This window comes from Taudactylus pleione, unplaced genomic scaffold (genome assembly GCF_031769625.1).
Source record: "Taudactylus pleione unplaced genomic scaffold, aTauple2 ptg000019l, whole genome shotgun sequence".
In the NCBI taxonomy this organism is placed as follows: Eukaryota; Metazoa; Chordata; class Amphibia; order Anura; family Myobatrachidae; genus Taudactylus; species Taudactylus pleione.
Genome location: NW_028284421.1, coordinates 18,654,264 through 18,669,620, shown reverse-complemented (window position 1 = coordinate 18,669,620; position 15,357 = coordinate 18,654,264). Strand labels below are relative to the sequence as shown.

At 44.8% G+C, this 15,357-nt stretch overlaps 1 protein-coding gene across 1 annotated transcript in view; it reads right to left on the bottom strand.

The window, feature by feature from the left end:
- Positions 1-15,357, bottom strand: part of LOC148540372 (uncharacterized) — a 69,886-nt gene that overhangs the window by 41,734 nt on the left and 12,795 nt on the right. Inside the window, 2 exon segments of the mRNA XM_088445762.1 lie at positions 6,179-6,358; positions 11,763-11,904. Of these exon segments, the coding sequence (XP_088301888.1) occupies positions 6,179-6,358; positions 11,763-11,888 (306 nt within the window). The 5' untranslated portion in view covers positions 11,889-11,904.

Here is a 15,357-nt window from a genome sequence, read left to right as displayed (position 1 = left end):
TCACAAATCCCCAAGGAGAGTCCAAGTGTGGTGGTGGTTGCGATGCCTGACCTTCCCAACACTGGACGGGAAGAGGTGGCTCTTTCCACCATTTGCACGCCCCCTGCAAGTGCTGAAAGGAGCACCCACAGTCCACTTGCTGATATGCAAATTGAAGATGTCACTGTTGAGGATACTGGTGTAACTGGCGCTGAGGAGGAAGTTGGCGAGGAGGATTCTGATGGTGATGTGGTTTGTTTAAATCAGGCTCCGGGGGAGACAGTTGTTGTCCGTGGGATGAAAAAGCCCATCACGGTCATGCCTGGGCAGAAGACCAAACATTCCACCTCTTTGGTCTGGCAATATTTCTATCCAAATCCGGACAACAACTGTCTTGCCATATGTACCATATGTAAAGGTGAAATAAGTAGGGGTAGGGACGTCAACCACCTAGGAACATCCTCCCTTATACGGCACCTGCAGCGCGTTCATAAAAAGTTACTGTCAAGTTCAGAAACTTTGGCTAAGACCGTAAGCAGTCCAGGGACACCTAAATCCCGTTGTCCTGTTGTATCCAAGCGCCTGCAAACCACACCGTCAACTCCCTCATCGTCAATTTCCTCCTTAGTCAGGATCGGAAGTAGTCCTGCAGGCCATGTCACTGGCATGACTGACTCTCCTATCCGGGATCCTGCAGTGCTACGCCTACTGCTGCCGCTGCTGCTGTTGCTGCTGCTGGGAGTCGTTCATCATCCCAGAGAGGAAGTAGGAACACCACTACTTTTACTAAACAATTGACCCTCCAACAGTCCTTAGCGAGGAGGATGAAGTACGACAGCAGTCATCCTGAAGCAAAACGTATAACTGAGGCCTTGACTGCTATGTTGGTGTTAGACGTGCGTCCGGTATCCGCCATTAGTGCAGTGGGGTTTAGACAATTGATGGAGGTAGTGTGTCCCCGGTTCCAAATCCCGTCTAGATTCCACTTCACTAGGCAGGCGATACCGAGACTGTACAGAAACGTCAGAAAAAGTGTCCTCAGTGTCCTGAAAAATGCCGTTGTACACAATGTCCACTTAACCACGGACATGTGGACAAGTGGAACAGGGCAGACTAAGGACTATATGACTGTGACAGCCCACTGGGTAGATGTATCACCTTACGCAGCAACAGCAGCAGCGTCACCAGTAGCAGCATCTCAGAAACGCCAGCTCGTTCCAAGGCAGGCTACGCTGTGTATCACCGGTTTCAGTAAGAGGCACACCGCCGACAACCTGTTAGAGAAACTGAGGGAAATCATCGCCCAGTGGCTTACCCCACTTAGACTCTCCTGGGGATTTGTGATATCTGACAACGCCACCAATATTGTGCGGGCATTACATCTGGGCAAATTCCAGCACATCCCATGTTTTGCTCACACAATAAACTTGGTGGTGCAGAATTTTCTGAAAAGCGACAGGGGCGTGCAGGAGACGCTTTGGGTGGCCCGAAAAATTTCTGGCCACTTTCGCCATTCAGCGACTGCGTGCCGAAGACTGGAGCGCCAGCAAACACTCTTGAACCTGCCCCGCCATCACCTGAAGCAAGAGGTTGTGACGCGGTGGAACTCAACCCTCTATATGCTTCAGAGGATGGAGGAGCAGCAAAAGGCCATACAAGCCTATACATCCACCTATGACATAGGCAAAGGAGGGGGGTATGCACCTGACTCAAGCGCAGTGGAGAATGATTTCCGTGTTGTGCAAGGTTCTCCAGCCCTTCGAACTTGCCACACGTGAAGTCAGTTCAGACACAGCCAGCTTGAGTCAGGTCATTCCCCTCATCATGCTTTTGCAGAAGCAGCTGGAGAAAGTGAAGGAGGAGCTAAGACGGAGCGATTCCACTCGGCATGTGGGACTTGTGGATGAAGCCCTTCATTCGCTTTGCCAGGATTCCAGTGTGGTCAATCTGTTGAAATCAGACCACTACATTTTGGCCACCGTGCTTGATCCTAGGTTTAAAGCCTATGTGGTGTCTCTCTTTCCGGCCGACACAAGCCTGCAGAGGTGCAAAGACCTGCTGGTGAACACACTGTCAGCTGAAGCGGAACGTGACACGTCAACGGCTCCTTCTTAATTTTCTCCCGCAACTGGGGCTGCCAGGAAAAAACTTAGGTATCCTAAGCAACCCGCTGGCGGTGATGCAGGGCAGGCAGGACCAAGTTTGGACATCTGGTCCGGACTGAAGGACCTGGCAACAATTTCTGACATGTCTACTGTCACTGCATATGATACTGTCACCATTGACAGAATGGTGGAGGATTACATCGGTGACAGCATCCAAGTAGGCATGTCAGACAGTCCATACCTGTACTGGCAGGAAAAAGAGGCAATTTGGAGGCCCCTGTACAAACTGGCTCTATTTTACCTGAGTTGCCCCCCCTCCAGTGTGTACTCCGAAAGAGTGTTTAGTGCAGCCGGGAACCTTGTCAGCGAAAGGCGTAGGAGGTTGCTTCCACAGAATGTGGAGAAGATGATGTTCATCAAAATGAATTATCAGCTCTTCCAGGGAGACCAGCCTCCAGAAGGTACAGAGGGACCTGTGGTGGTGGATTCAAGTGGGGACGAGTTAATACTTTGTGAGGATGAGGATGTACACACTGAAGAGGGTGAGGAATCGGTGGATGAGGAGGATGAGGATGACATCTTGCCTCCGTAGAGCCAGTTTGTGCAGGGACACATTAATTGCCAGCTTGTTTTGTGGGGGCCCAAACGAACCAATCATTTCAGCCACAGTTGTGTGGCAGACCCTGGCGCTGAAATGATTGATTTGTTAAAGTGTGCATGTCCTGTTTATACAACATAAGGGTGGGTGGGAGGGCCCAAGGACAATTCCATCTTGCACTTCTTTTTTTTCTTTGCATTATGTACAGTTTGGGGCCTAGTTTTTCTAACTGCCATCCTGTCTGCCACTGCAGTGTCACTCCTAGATGGGTCACGTGTTTGTGCCGCCCACTCGTGTCGCTTAGCATAGTCATCCAGCTATCTCGGTGCAACCTTTTGGACATAAAAACACTATTGTGAGGTGTGAGGTGTTCAGAATAGACTGGAAATGAGTGGAAATTAAGGTTATTGAGGTTAATAATAGCATAGGAGCAGAAAAACCTACAAATTCTGTGATTTTAGCTGTTTTTATGCTTTTTTAAAAAAAAATACAGATCCAAAACACAAAACCCAGAACCCAAAACACGGAAGGGTGGTTTTGGCAAAACCAATCCAGATCCAAAACACGAAGAAAGATCCAGATCCAAAACCAAAAACACAAAACACGAAAAGTGGCCGGTGCACACCCCTAATATATATATATATATATATATATATATATATAATATTTAGCACTCACTGCTAACACATCTCTGCTATTGTTAGGATTACATATTCATACTTTTAAAGTTGACATATGCCTAGCTGGACACATTTTGAGATATGCCTGACACAACTCACAAATGTAAGTACCCCATTCTGGGTATGTCATTTGTCTGCATGTAATCTTAGCGAAAAAGCCTCCAGCTTTGAATCAGCCACTTTATTTGAATCATATGACTCGATTATATTTCATATCTGCACATGACAATAACAAAGTATGAAACTTAAGAGATAAGTTAATATTGTTAAGAGATAAGTCAACATAGTACTCTGTGTCTTGTTAAAACAGGGAACATAGGGCTGGTTGGACGAATGTACTTAAGAAGTGACATAAAAGATCACATATTTACGTGCTATATAAATTCTGACACATCTCAAGATATATTATTTGTGCTAGTTGTACATCAGACACACAAGTATGTATACTCATGGCCAAAGATAGTGTAGAGAAGGCATACTAATTAAGTCTTGTATACTAATGAGAGAAAAATGTATTGATAGTGTTATTAATATTGAATTTTCAATATAGCTGGAGTGGTCACACAGTCAGTCAGTCAGAAGTGACAAGATAGTCATCGTTATCATTGTGTTTCATTTCACCTACTGTGTACTCCAGCACCCACAAGAAATACAGGAGTCTATGTAAAAGTGGATGGAGATAAAGTACCAACCAATCAGCTCCTTACTGTCACTTTACAGGCTGAAGTTTAAAAAATTACAGGAGCTGATTGGTTGGTACTTTTTAATTCCACTTTATCTCTTTCCAAAGCTTAGTACATAGATCCCACAGTATGCCTCCTAAAAGTTATATCTAAGGATGCATTTATGTCTGATTGTGTTGCTGGTACATGAAAACATCTTGACTGTATGCTTATGCTTGCACATCCTGTGCCACCTCTCCCAGCATAAGGGGACACAAGCCAATGCTACACATAATGTACAAGTATATGAACTCCCGTGTAAGAATGTTTGGTGTGTGTGCAGCACGGAAATGCCTTTATTGTCATTTGGATTGATAATATTTACACTTAAATCTTAGCAATTAATTTATTTTTATTATTTTGCTTAATAAATAAAAAAGCAGATACAGTAAAAGTAATATAGACAATATCAGATTAAATGGTCCTTTAGTTGGTGATTGAGAAATTCATTAGCGATACTACCAACATCTGCTTTCCTTAAAAACAGAGGCGGAACTCCCGGAGACAATGGAGTCATTTGCCTCCAGGTGCGGGCGCCGGGGACAGACGGAAGCAGGCACTGGAGCGGGGTTTAAGGTAAGTGTTGTGTTGTGTGTGTGTGCGCGTGCGTTCGGGAGGGGAGGCTTACTACTGGGGGCACTACAGGGGGCATTACAGGGGCCTTACTACTGGGGGCATCCTATGGGGGCACTACAGCGGCCTTATTATTGGGGGCATCATATGGGTGCACTACAGGGGCCTTACTACTGGGGGCACTATTGGGAGTACTACAATGGGGGGCACTACAGGGGCCCTTGCTACTGGGGGCACTTCAAGGGGAATTACTACTGGGGCACTGCAGGGAGCATTACTACCTGGGGCATAACAAGGGCATTACAACTGGGGGCACTACAGGGGCCCTTACTACTGGGGGCACTGCAGGGGGCATTACTATAGGGGGCATTACTTTTAGGGGCATTATTACCAGGGGCATTACTACAGGGGGCACTGCAAGGGCATTACAACTGGTGGCACTACAGGGGCCCTTACTACTGGGGGCACTTCAAGGTGCATTACTACTGGGGCACTGCAGGGAGCATTACTACCTGGGGCATAACAAGGGCATTACAACTGGGGGCACTACAGGGGCCCTTACTACTGGGGGCACTGCAGGGGGCATTACTATAGGGGGCATTACTTTTAGGGGCATTATTACCAGGGGCATTACTACAGGGGGCATTATTACTACTGGAGGCACTGCATAGGGGGACCACTACTGGGGGCACTGCATAGGGGGACCACTACTGGGGGCACTGCATAGGGGGACCACTAGTGGGGGCACTGTATAAGAGGCACTACTGGGGGCACTGCATAGGGAGACCACTACTGAGGGCACTGTATATGGGGACTGCATAGGGGGACCACTACTGGGGGTACTCTATAAAGGGCACTTCTGGAGGCACTGCATAGGTGGACCACTACTGGGGGCACTGCATTTGGGGACCACTACAGGAGGTACTGCATAGGGGGACCACTACTGGAGGCACTGCATAGGGGGACCATTACTGGGGGGCACAACACAGATGGGCACTGCATAGGGGGACCACTACTGGGGGCACTGTATAAGAGGCACTACTGGGGGCACTGTGCATAGGGAGACCACTACTGAGGGCACTGTATATGGGGCACTGCATAGGGGGACAACTACTGGGGGTACTGTATAAGGGGCACTTCTGGAAGCACTGCATAGGGGGACCACTACTGGGGGCACTGCATTTGGGGACCACTACAGGAGGTACTGCATAGGGGGACCACTACTGGAGGCACTGCATAGGGGGACCATTACTGGGGGGCACTACATAGACGGGCACTGCATAGGGGGACCTCTACTGGGGGCACTGTATAAAAGGAACTGTACAGTGGGGCGGCGGCAGCTGGTGCTGGCACAGGTGCTGGGGGGTGGTAAATTTTAATTTGGGGGTTGGCACCAACATTTATCTTTCCTCCGGGCACCTGGGATGAAGTTACGCCACTGCTTAAAAATAAATACTAATTTTAAGTTAGAATCAGGAAATTTATAAGTAAAAACATGAAGAAAATAGATGATTTACTTACCTTTTCTTTTTCAAAGTTTTCAGTCTGCTGCCCCATTTGGAGTTCTTGTACGTCTTTCATCCTCTCTATTTCTACATTCGCATCATCTAGTTGTCTCTGTAATTGGGCTGCTTTGTGTTGTAGATTTAATCTCTCAGCTAAAACCTGTTGTGCTTGTCTTTTAACAATCATCATATCTTCCTAAAGAATAGGAAAATAAATTATATAGATTTCAAGTGTAAGTGACATGTAGTTTATACATTTCTGAGCTACAGTAGAAGCTTTGCTTTCACATAGGTTTACATTAAATAAATGTTGCCTTCCATGATATTTTTATGATTCCAAGCCTCATTATAAAACTCAATCTTGTGATTCTCACAGATTTTGTTTCTGAGTCTCCTGCACCTGAGCCTCTTTCCCTTAAGCTTGGTACACACCATATGGGTGCGACCTAGAGACGGTGCGATGCATTGTAACGATGTCAAGCTAGGTAGCAATAGTGAGCCATGGATTCTGTGTGGGGCTGGAGGGATCCGCCCACACAGGGAACAAAAAGGAGGTGGGACTGTACAGACAAGAGCCCAAGGTGCCTGGAGGCCAGTGGGGGCTAGAAAGCCAGTGTCCAGACCTGCGGGGCAGGGGGGCCATAAAAACTTTGAGACTGTATCTGGGAAGGTTTGGCAGTCAAGCCAGGCCAAAAGGTCTGTGGCCAGACCTGTGAGAGACAGAAGTGAGACTTTTGAGAGACTTTTTGCATGCAGACTAGCTGCCCGTTATAGATAGGGCTTGTCATGATCAGGGTTTCTCGGCATGGCGGTCGGCGGGTGATACCTGTGAGGACGCTATGGCGAGGGGCATCTGGCGGTGGAGCTGGTGCCTGGCGGGGAGCATTGGCTGTGCGTGGTTCTGTGTGGGCATACTGTCACTCTGGTCTGGTTAGGCCTGGTGGTGCTTCTGTTCTGTTCTGGCATGGGCGCCGCCATCTTGCCTCTGGACATGTGACCTAGTTGCCCTATCCTGGTGTGTCACATGCTCCTCTCTGACCAGTCACGGCTGAGCACTGGGGATTTAAGGGAGTTCAGAGCTCCCTTGCATTGCCAGTGCAACGTGTTTCTCAGCGAGAGCTGAGAGAGAGAGTTCCTGTGCTTTCACCTGTCTGTTGTATTCATTGCCTAAGCCTGCTTCACCTGACCTGCTCCAACCCTGCTGGATTCCCCTGCCTCCTCCAATTACCTTCCCTATTGCCTGAGCACCTGTGTCAGCTAGACTTACCCTGCACCCTCCATTTACATTTTCCCCTGCCTGAGTACCTGAACCTGCTGTTTCCCTGCACCTTGCTTCCACTTACACCCAGCTGGACTTCATTACCTCTGCCTGCATTCTGTTACAGCTCACCATACCTGCATACTGGACTGTTCCTGCCTGTCACTATCTGGACATTCTCCCGTTTACCCAACTACAGTTATCAATTGCACTTTAGTGCTATACCTGGACTTTTTCGTTTGCCAGTCCCATGTCCTCTAAGTCACTTATTAAAAACTCCACTTTTTCATTTAAATCTGCTTCTGTGTTTGCTCCTATCACCCCCCCCCCCCCCCCCCGGTCCACAACAAAATCAGAACCTCACAGGGCTCAAGCGGTGACCTGAGTGAGGGCTAGGTTGTTTTTGTTTTCCATTTCACGCTGTAAGCTGACAATAAAGCTCAATTTATTTCATTTTTACTATGGAAGCTGTGTATGGACCTTGATTAAGCACCTAGACACCGCACCACTGCACCCCATACCGAGTTAATTATCCCAGAAGGTCACTATATATATAAATGCTATCTGTGTTGTGTAATGGTCATTATGATGCTCTTTGTCACCGGAATGATCTCTATATTTTATATTGCTCTTTGTAAAGCTTTTTGTATTGTGTAATGTTCATAAATTTGCTCTCTATATTCTGTATGAATCACTAGAATCTCTATATATTTTATAACTAGACTGCTGTACTTATGTATTGATCAATAAGATACTTTCTGTGTCACATAGAGGTATGTATTAGTCTGTAAAGGTCACTAGATTGTTCCCTGTATTGTGTATTGTTCACTAGAATAGTCTTGCTATCAAATCTTATATATATGGGTCACACTGCTTTTAAATATAGATATTTGAAATTTATTTTTTCATATGTTTTGGGGATATGGAATACCATGCCCACAAGTTGTTTTACATTATTTTTCATTTATTCTGACCTTTGAACATGCAGTTATAAAAATCTATTTACAGTTATGAACTTCCCAGTAAAACTCTATAGTAACAGTTTTATGATTTAATCTTTTTATGGCCTTCATTCAGTCACAAGCTGCCTAGGTACAGTACTTTAACTATGTAGGTCTAATCAGATGCACACAGGGAGGAGGCAGGTACAGATTACCCGGACCCAAATGTGTCTCGGGGCCCAGGCCTGTCAGAATTTCCTCTTATTCCGCCAAACAGCATAGGCTTATTGAAAAAGATACTGTAGCACTATTTACAGAGGAGCAGAAGTCTCAAGATTAATTCAGACCATAAATAAGACTGAACTGAGCAGAAATTTAAATAAAATTGAAACATTTATTAAAAGGTTGGTTTCTAATTGGTATTGGGAGCTCAATCAGACCCGCTCACTCGATGTGCATGTAAATTTGAGAAGGCAGGCGATCTCACGGCAAGGCATATAACTGAATAAGGGGGTGCCACATCGTGCATTAAAAGTATAACAGTTTTATTTTAGCACACACATCAGGAACTGAAAAATAGCATGCGTACCAACAATGGCGGTTAGTCCACCGCAGGTTAACAAGTATAATGGATTTTTCCAGCAAAGCACCAAGGCCCTCATTCAGACCCAGTCGTTAGATGCAAGCGGTCGCTCTGAATTAGGGCGGCCGCTTGCATCTTGAAGTGCGGCCTCCTGGTTGCTAGCTAAGCTGTGGGTTACCACCCACAGCTTAGCGACCGACCAGGGTGATGGTCGCGATGGTCAAGACCATCGCGACCATCGGGGCTTGCGACGAGACCCTAAGGTCTTCGATCGAGCAGGAAGCTCCCCACTGACATCATTGCTGATGTCAGTGGGACCGCCCTCAAATGGCAAGTATTCCGTCAGGAACGCTTCCGTTTGACCGGCCACCCCCCCTGCCAGCCTCCCAAATGGGGCGAGCTGTCATTCAACATCGACAGCTCACCCCCTTTGATGCGAGACCCGTAACGACGGAGTGCCCATCGCTAGCCGGGTCTCGCGCATGCGCACGTCGGAGCCGGCTCCGACGTGCGCATGCCCAGTGGGTCAACATCAACCTGGTTGCGAGCGCTCAGCGCTTGTGACCGGGTCTGAATGAGACTCCAAGTTCCTCCACAGGGTCTCAGAGACCAGAAACATCACCATGTCAAAGTGACGTTCCTGCATATTCCATATATATATATATATATATATATATATATATATTGCCTGTGTAATACTTGCCCCTTTTTAATATTTTGACTGTTCCTGATTGATCTGGAAATAATACTTTTGGATCCCTTTTGCTAATATATTTGCATGTCTAAAAACACTCTGAAGTCATGGAAAATCAGGAAGGGTATGTCCTAACCTATCCAACTCCAACCAGCTGTGCCCGCCAGCAACAGGAAATATTTTCTTGTCCTGCAAAACAAACCATTGTAGAAAATAGTCTGCACGTAGCAAACTGTTCAATATATAGCAAATACGGTGCCTCTGCACTGTTACGGAAGCCTGTGGTTTCAGATTCGTATCAGGACACTTGGGCCTAGCTGAGGCAGGGACGAAGTGAAAACTAGGAGTTTTTATGAGCTTCCTGTGCACGAAACCACCAGTTCTGGAATAGCACTAGGAGAACGGATGGATTTGCTGAACAGATATCGAGCAAGAGCATGAACTGAAAACAGTAGCAATAAGGACTGGAACCGATGTTGGTGAACTCAACCCCAGTCATTGAATTCGGGGACCCAGAGCTTGCATCAACTACTGGGAACTCCTCAGAAGATATAACTACTATGAAAATCAGAAAAGCCATAAGTTAGACTGGAAACAGGAACAGAAGACTCAGCGCTGATACTAGAAATGAGAAACTCAGGCCCTGTGAACGGAACCTGGCACACAGACCTGGAACTCGCACACTTATACACAGAACTGTGAATGGAACCTGAGTAATGTGAGCACTGTCTCTGAAATCCGGTTTGGCTAGGCTGATCACCTGGTGAAATCCAACATGGCCGCGCCCATGCTGCCAGATAACACAATAATGGAGATGCGGTGTTCAGGTACACTGTGGATGACCAAATGATGTGAGAGCATCTCTCAGATGGCACCGCCAGACACGATAAGTAGTTCTAAGATCCAGAGGCGTTTTAAGACTGGAGGGGGCCCTCCGTTTGAGCCCCCTCCTCTATGTCAGAGCACTTAGCGCGGTAGATTCTGGCTTCATGCCAGAATGTACTGCGCATGTGCGAGTCTCTGGGAAAATGGTGCCGACACCTTTTTCCAGGGACATCTTTTCTCTGCATGTGCAGTTCACTGGGAAATTGCCAGCCACCATTTTCCCAGTGATTTTTTGCTGATCTGCACTGCCACTCCGGCACTGTGGCGCAGCACAGCAGAATCTACGGAAAGGAAAGTATTATTAACTATGGGTGCGGGGTGTGCGGTGTGAGCCACCCTGCACTGCACACCTTGCTCCCATTATAAAGACGCCTAGACCCCAATGTGTGACATGCACACCTACCACTTACAGAAAGAAAAGCATGATAAGAATAAAAAGCTAAGCGCACAAAATAGAAGAAGCACAAACCTCAACAGCAATAGTAGCGATATGATGCTGTTATCAAACAAATGCAGAAAAATTGTGGTGTCAAATGCACCTCTATAGGAAATTAAGTTAATACATCCAACTTGTTCCTTCATGAGTAGAACTACATGGGTCTGATTCAGTTCAGCAGGATATGCCGCTGGACATCGCCATGCATCTTGGCTCTCAATTATCTGTCATATATGGTACCCTCAATGTCGGGTGCAAAGAAAAACTAGCGATGTTTCTGCCCACTATGTGCCAATCCGTAATGGCACATCGCGATAGTTGCATTTATTTGAACATCTCCTGATTTTCTAATAGCTTTTTTTTTGCAGAAAAAAACAGTCAATGGGAAATTCATGAGATGTCCAGCATTTAACAGCTCATAAGTTAGGATTACTATTGTGTGTAAGTGTGTGCCCCTATTGTTTAGTCACCACAAGCAATGATGAGTTATGAGGCTACATGAGAGATGGCCTGGTATGGTGATACTCTCAAAAAGATAGTCCTATGATCAATGCTAGGATGGGACACTTCTGGGGTGAGCAATTTCCCATGGACTGTGGAAATTTAGAGAGAGCAGATCAGGGTTCTGTGTTGGCAGGAGTGGCTGGGGGGGACAAAATTTATCTCAACTGACATTATCCAGCATCACAACAGGTTCTGCTCTAAGTACTTGTATTAAGTCAAACATGTATTTAGTGTGTTACTGTTCTGTGCACAGTGCATTTATAGCAGCAAGTGAAATCTGAAATAAATCTACGTCTTACCTGAAATTGGATTCTTTGATTCATCTCATTCAAGTAGTTGAACCCAAGTATCACTGAACTGGCTGTCAGTACAAGAAATAGCAAATGCCCAGGTCTGAGAGAGTAGTCTGTCCCCAATAGTCCCATGTTATAAGGAGGTGCTCTGCTTACAGGGAACAAGAAGAGCAAATTCAGGTAGAGGTTGTGCACTTTTATTAACATTCATTGTATCACAATCACCAGACTTCTTACAGCCACTGATAATAACACATGGTTGCATTGTAGCAAAAGCTCTTGATGTTAACATGCTCTGTAGTAAATACAGTTGGTCCTGTTATTTTTTTTAGGACTCATGAAATTTTTCTTATGTTGAAAAGGAGTGGAGAGTGGGCACTTAAGATTGCAGGACATTGGCACATCATTGGCCAGTCAGAACTAGTCCCAAATATAATGTGTATTATCTCTTTATCCATAATCTGATTTAGGATAATAAATACTACAAGAAAAAGTGATTTTGAAAAACTTTTTAGGTACATAAATGGCCCACAAAGTAACAACACCTCTGGAGTGGCATTATCTGCTTGTTTCAACTACTTTGTTTCATCTAGGTCAGTGCATAACATATAGAACTACAATGATTGCACAATAAAGTTGCCCACACACATACCGATGTCCTCATGATACGATTTTATGGCCAATTTCCTCATGAACTTTCACAGGAGCTCCCTTGCCGTCGTGATCACGATTTGGAGTTAAAAATGTCCAATCTGATTAAAGATCCATCTTGTAGCCAATGCATTGTATCCCAGATTGGCTAATCTGCCCTACAGCACGGCAGATCAGAAGATGCGATGTACGACGAGCGGGACGCGCATCGGCATCGTGCTCGTGAGTATAAACTCACGATTTGTACTTTTTTTTACCCGATTCGTCGTCACGATTCGTCGAAATCGTCCAGATCGTGTAAAATGTCGCTATATGTGTGGGCACCTTAAGTCTATGCAGATGAAATTTGAGATTCATTTATGGAATGTACTGTATGTCTATTAATGTGCAGCATATTAAAATGCTGTAGATGGAGTTTTGTATAAAAAAAAATTCTATTTTTTTAGACACCAGCTTTTAATAACAGAGAGTAGGGAAATATTTTTGACCCATTTAATGCTGGAACGCAAACGTGCACTTCAATATGACTGTTCAAAGTAGTCTTTAAATGCTTGTCAAACTTTAGCAGTTTGTTTCACTTGTTGCAAGGGGAAACCAGTTGCTTTGAGAAGGCAGTGCTGACTGTCCCACCTCTCCACTTCATTATTTACAACATTACTGGATTCTACTGTAGTACATAGCGTCCTTAATAGTACAGTATTTGAGCTTAATCTTTGGCGCAGAGTAGCACCATGTCTATTACATATAAAGTAGCTCTACTCCTAAATGGTGCAGAAGTGATGGATATTAATATCTTCATTATACATGTGCTCCCTAGCTATGTCCCAACCATTTATCCAGTCATATTCCCAACAGATAGCTTTTTAAAGCCTACAGGCAAAGATACATGTGATGGAAGGATAGGAATGAGTTTCTCTGATCTCTTTATTTGCCTTGATACATAGAACCCTAAATACAAATAGATTTTAATGCTGTTAGTATAAAACCCTGTGGAATTGGGTGCATTACATTTAGAATGAAGTGGGGGTGACATAAGGAGCTGGATAACAGTGGATCCCAGGATTCTAGGTGGGATACAATGTGGTTATGTATTTGGGATTCATTGCTATTTACAACTCAAAAGTTTACAGAAAGTAAAATCCCTAAATAGAGAGATCATCCAAAAACATCACTGTGTACCTTTAAGAAATTGAATTGGGACTAATGTCAGCACTTTCACAATAATAAGAGCAATGTCTAATAGCACATTAACACATTATAATTTGTGGCTAAATGTTTGACACAATTATATTTATGCTATTTTGTAACTCGTAATGCAGATATAATGTCAAATAATTATTAATAACATACCCCGCAGGTCTGCAGCGCTGCTCCTCTTTCATTTACTGGCAAACTACAGTGGCTGAGAAGTGTTTTAAGTTAGAAAATGTGGCACAACCTGTTTGTTGAACTCTAAAAACTTCAGCAGCAGGTTGTGCAGGTTTGTTCTATGGAAATTCTGTGCAGTATAATGGCCAGAACACAATGCAGATATGGGTTGAGTGAACGTTTTTATAAATAGAACCTTTTTTTTGTATATTCTTAGTATTATTAAGAGAAATGTCAACAGAGTCATGCATGTGGCTTAAGTGCTTCTTGTTTCATGTTTTAGGTAATTTTTTTGCATAAAGTATATAAAAAAGTAAATAAAATAGAATGCAGATACAATGTATACAGTCACTATGTCGACAGTGACTACAATAAGCCGGCGCAGGGATCCTGACGCTGATAAAATGCTACTTATAGCATTTTATCCTTGAGAACATTGTGGGCCAAATATACCGTAAATACTCGAGTATAAGTCGACCCGAATATAAGCCGAGGTACCTAATTTTACCACAAAAAACTGGGAAAACTTATTGACTCAAGAATAAGCCTAGGGTGGGAAATGCAGCAGCTACTGGTAGTAATCCCCCCCTGGTACTGCCCCCAGTAGTAATATTCCCCCTATGGTAGTGCCCCCAGTAGTAATACTCCCCCTGGTAGTGCCCCCAGTAGCAATATCCCCCCTTGGTAGTGCCCCCAGTATTAATCCCCCCCTGGTAGTGCCCCCAGTATTAATCCCGCCCTGGTACTGCCCCAAGTAGTAGCCCCCCCAGTAGAGAGAGGTGTAATAAAAAAAATAAAAAAACACTTACCTGAAACCCCGCTCCTGGTCCCGACGCTGCTACTGGCTCCTCTGACAGACTCTCATCGGCTGCTGGTTACAACAAACACACAGCTGCCGGCTCCTGCGGCTGTGTGTTTGGCAGTGTGTTGTGCTGACCGAACTCCGTCCGGTCAGCGCTACACACGCGGTGCAGCTGTGTCACAGAGACACAGTTTGCACCGCAGCCGGCATGGTACGCTACTCAGCTGCGTACCATGCGGGCATGACTCGAGTATAAGCCGAGGGGGGGCTTTTTCAGCACAAAAAATGTGCTGAAAAACTAGGCTTATACTCGAATATATACGGTAATAGGGTGAGAGTTTAGAAAATGTGAGAGTTTACCAGTAAAACTCTCATACTATTACACTGGTCGAGTTGTATTTTCAAAATGGGAAAACATCTGGATGAGAATTTAAATTGTGAGAGTTTTTTGAGTTTGAAAAATCTGCGAGTTTGCATGTTTCTGGACTCTTATTACATTGGCTGAGTTTAAAAAGTATCAGAGTTTACTGCTAAACTCCCACATTTTTCTAAACTCTCACCCTATTACATTTTGACCTTGTAACTTTTAAGCAGCATTTTTATAATGTCCAGATGGTTAAAATGAAATAAGTAGAATTTTAACCATGCCGTGATCCCAGCCCAGACTTTCTCCTGTCTATACAGTCCCTGTGGATACAATGATTGTAGACTTTCAAATGTATTACAGTAAAACAACCGGAAAAATACTTATTGCTGAAAGACTAGTACAGTATTTTAGAA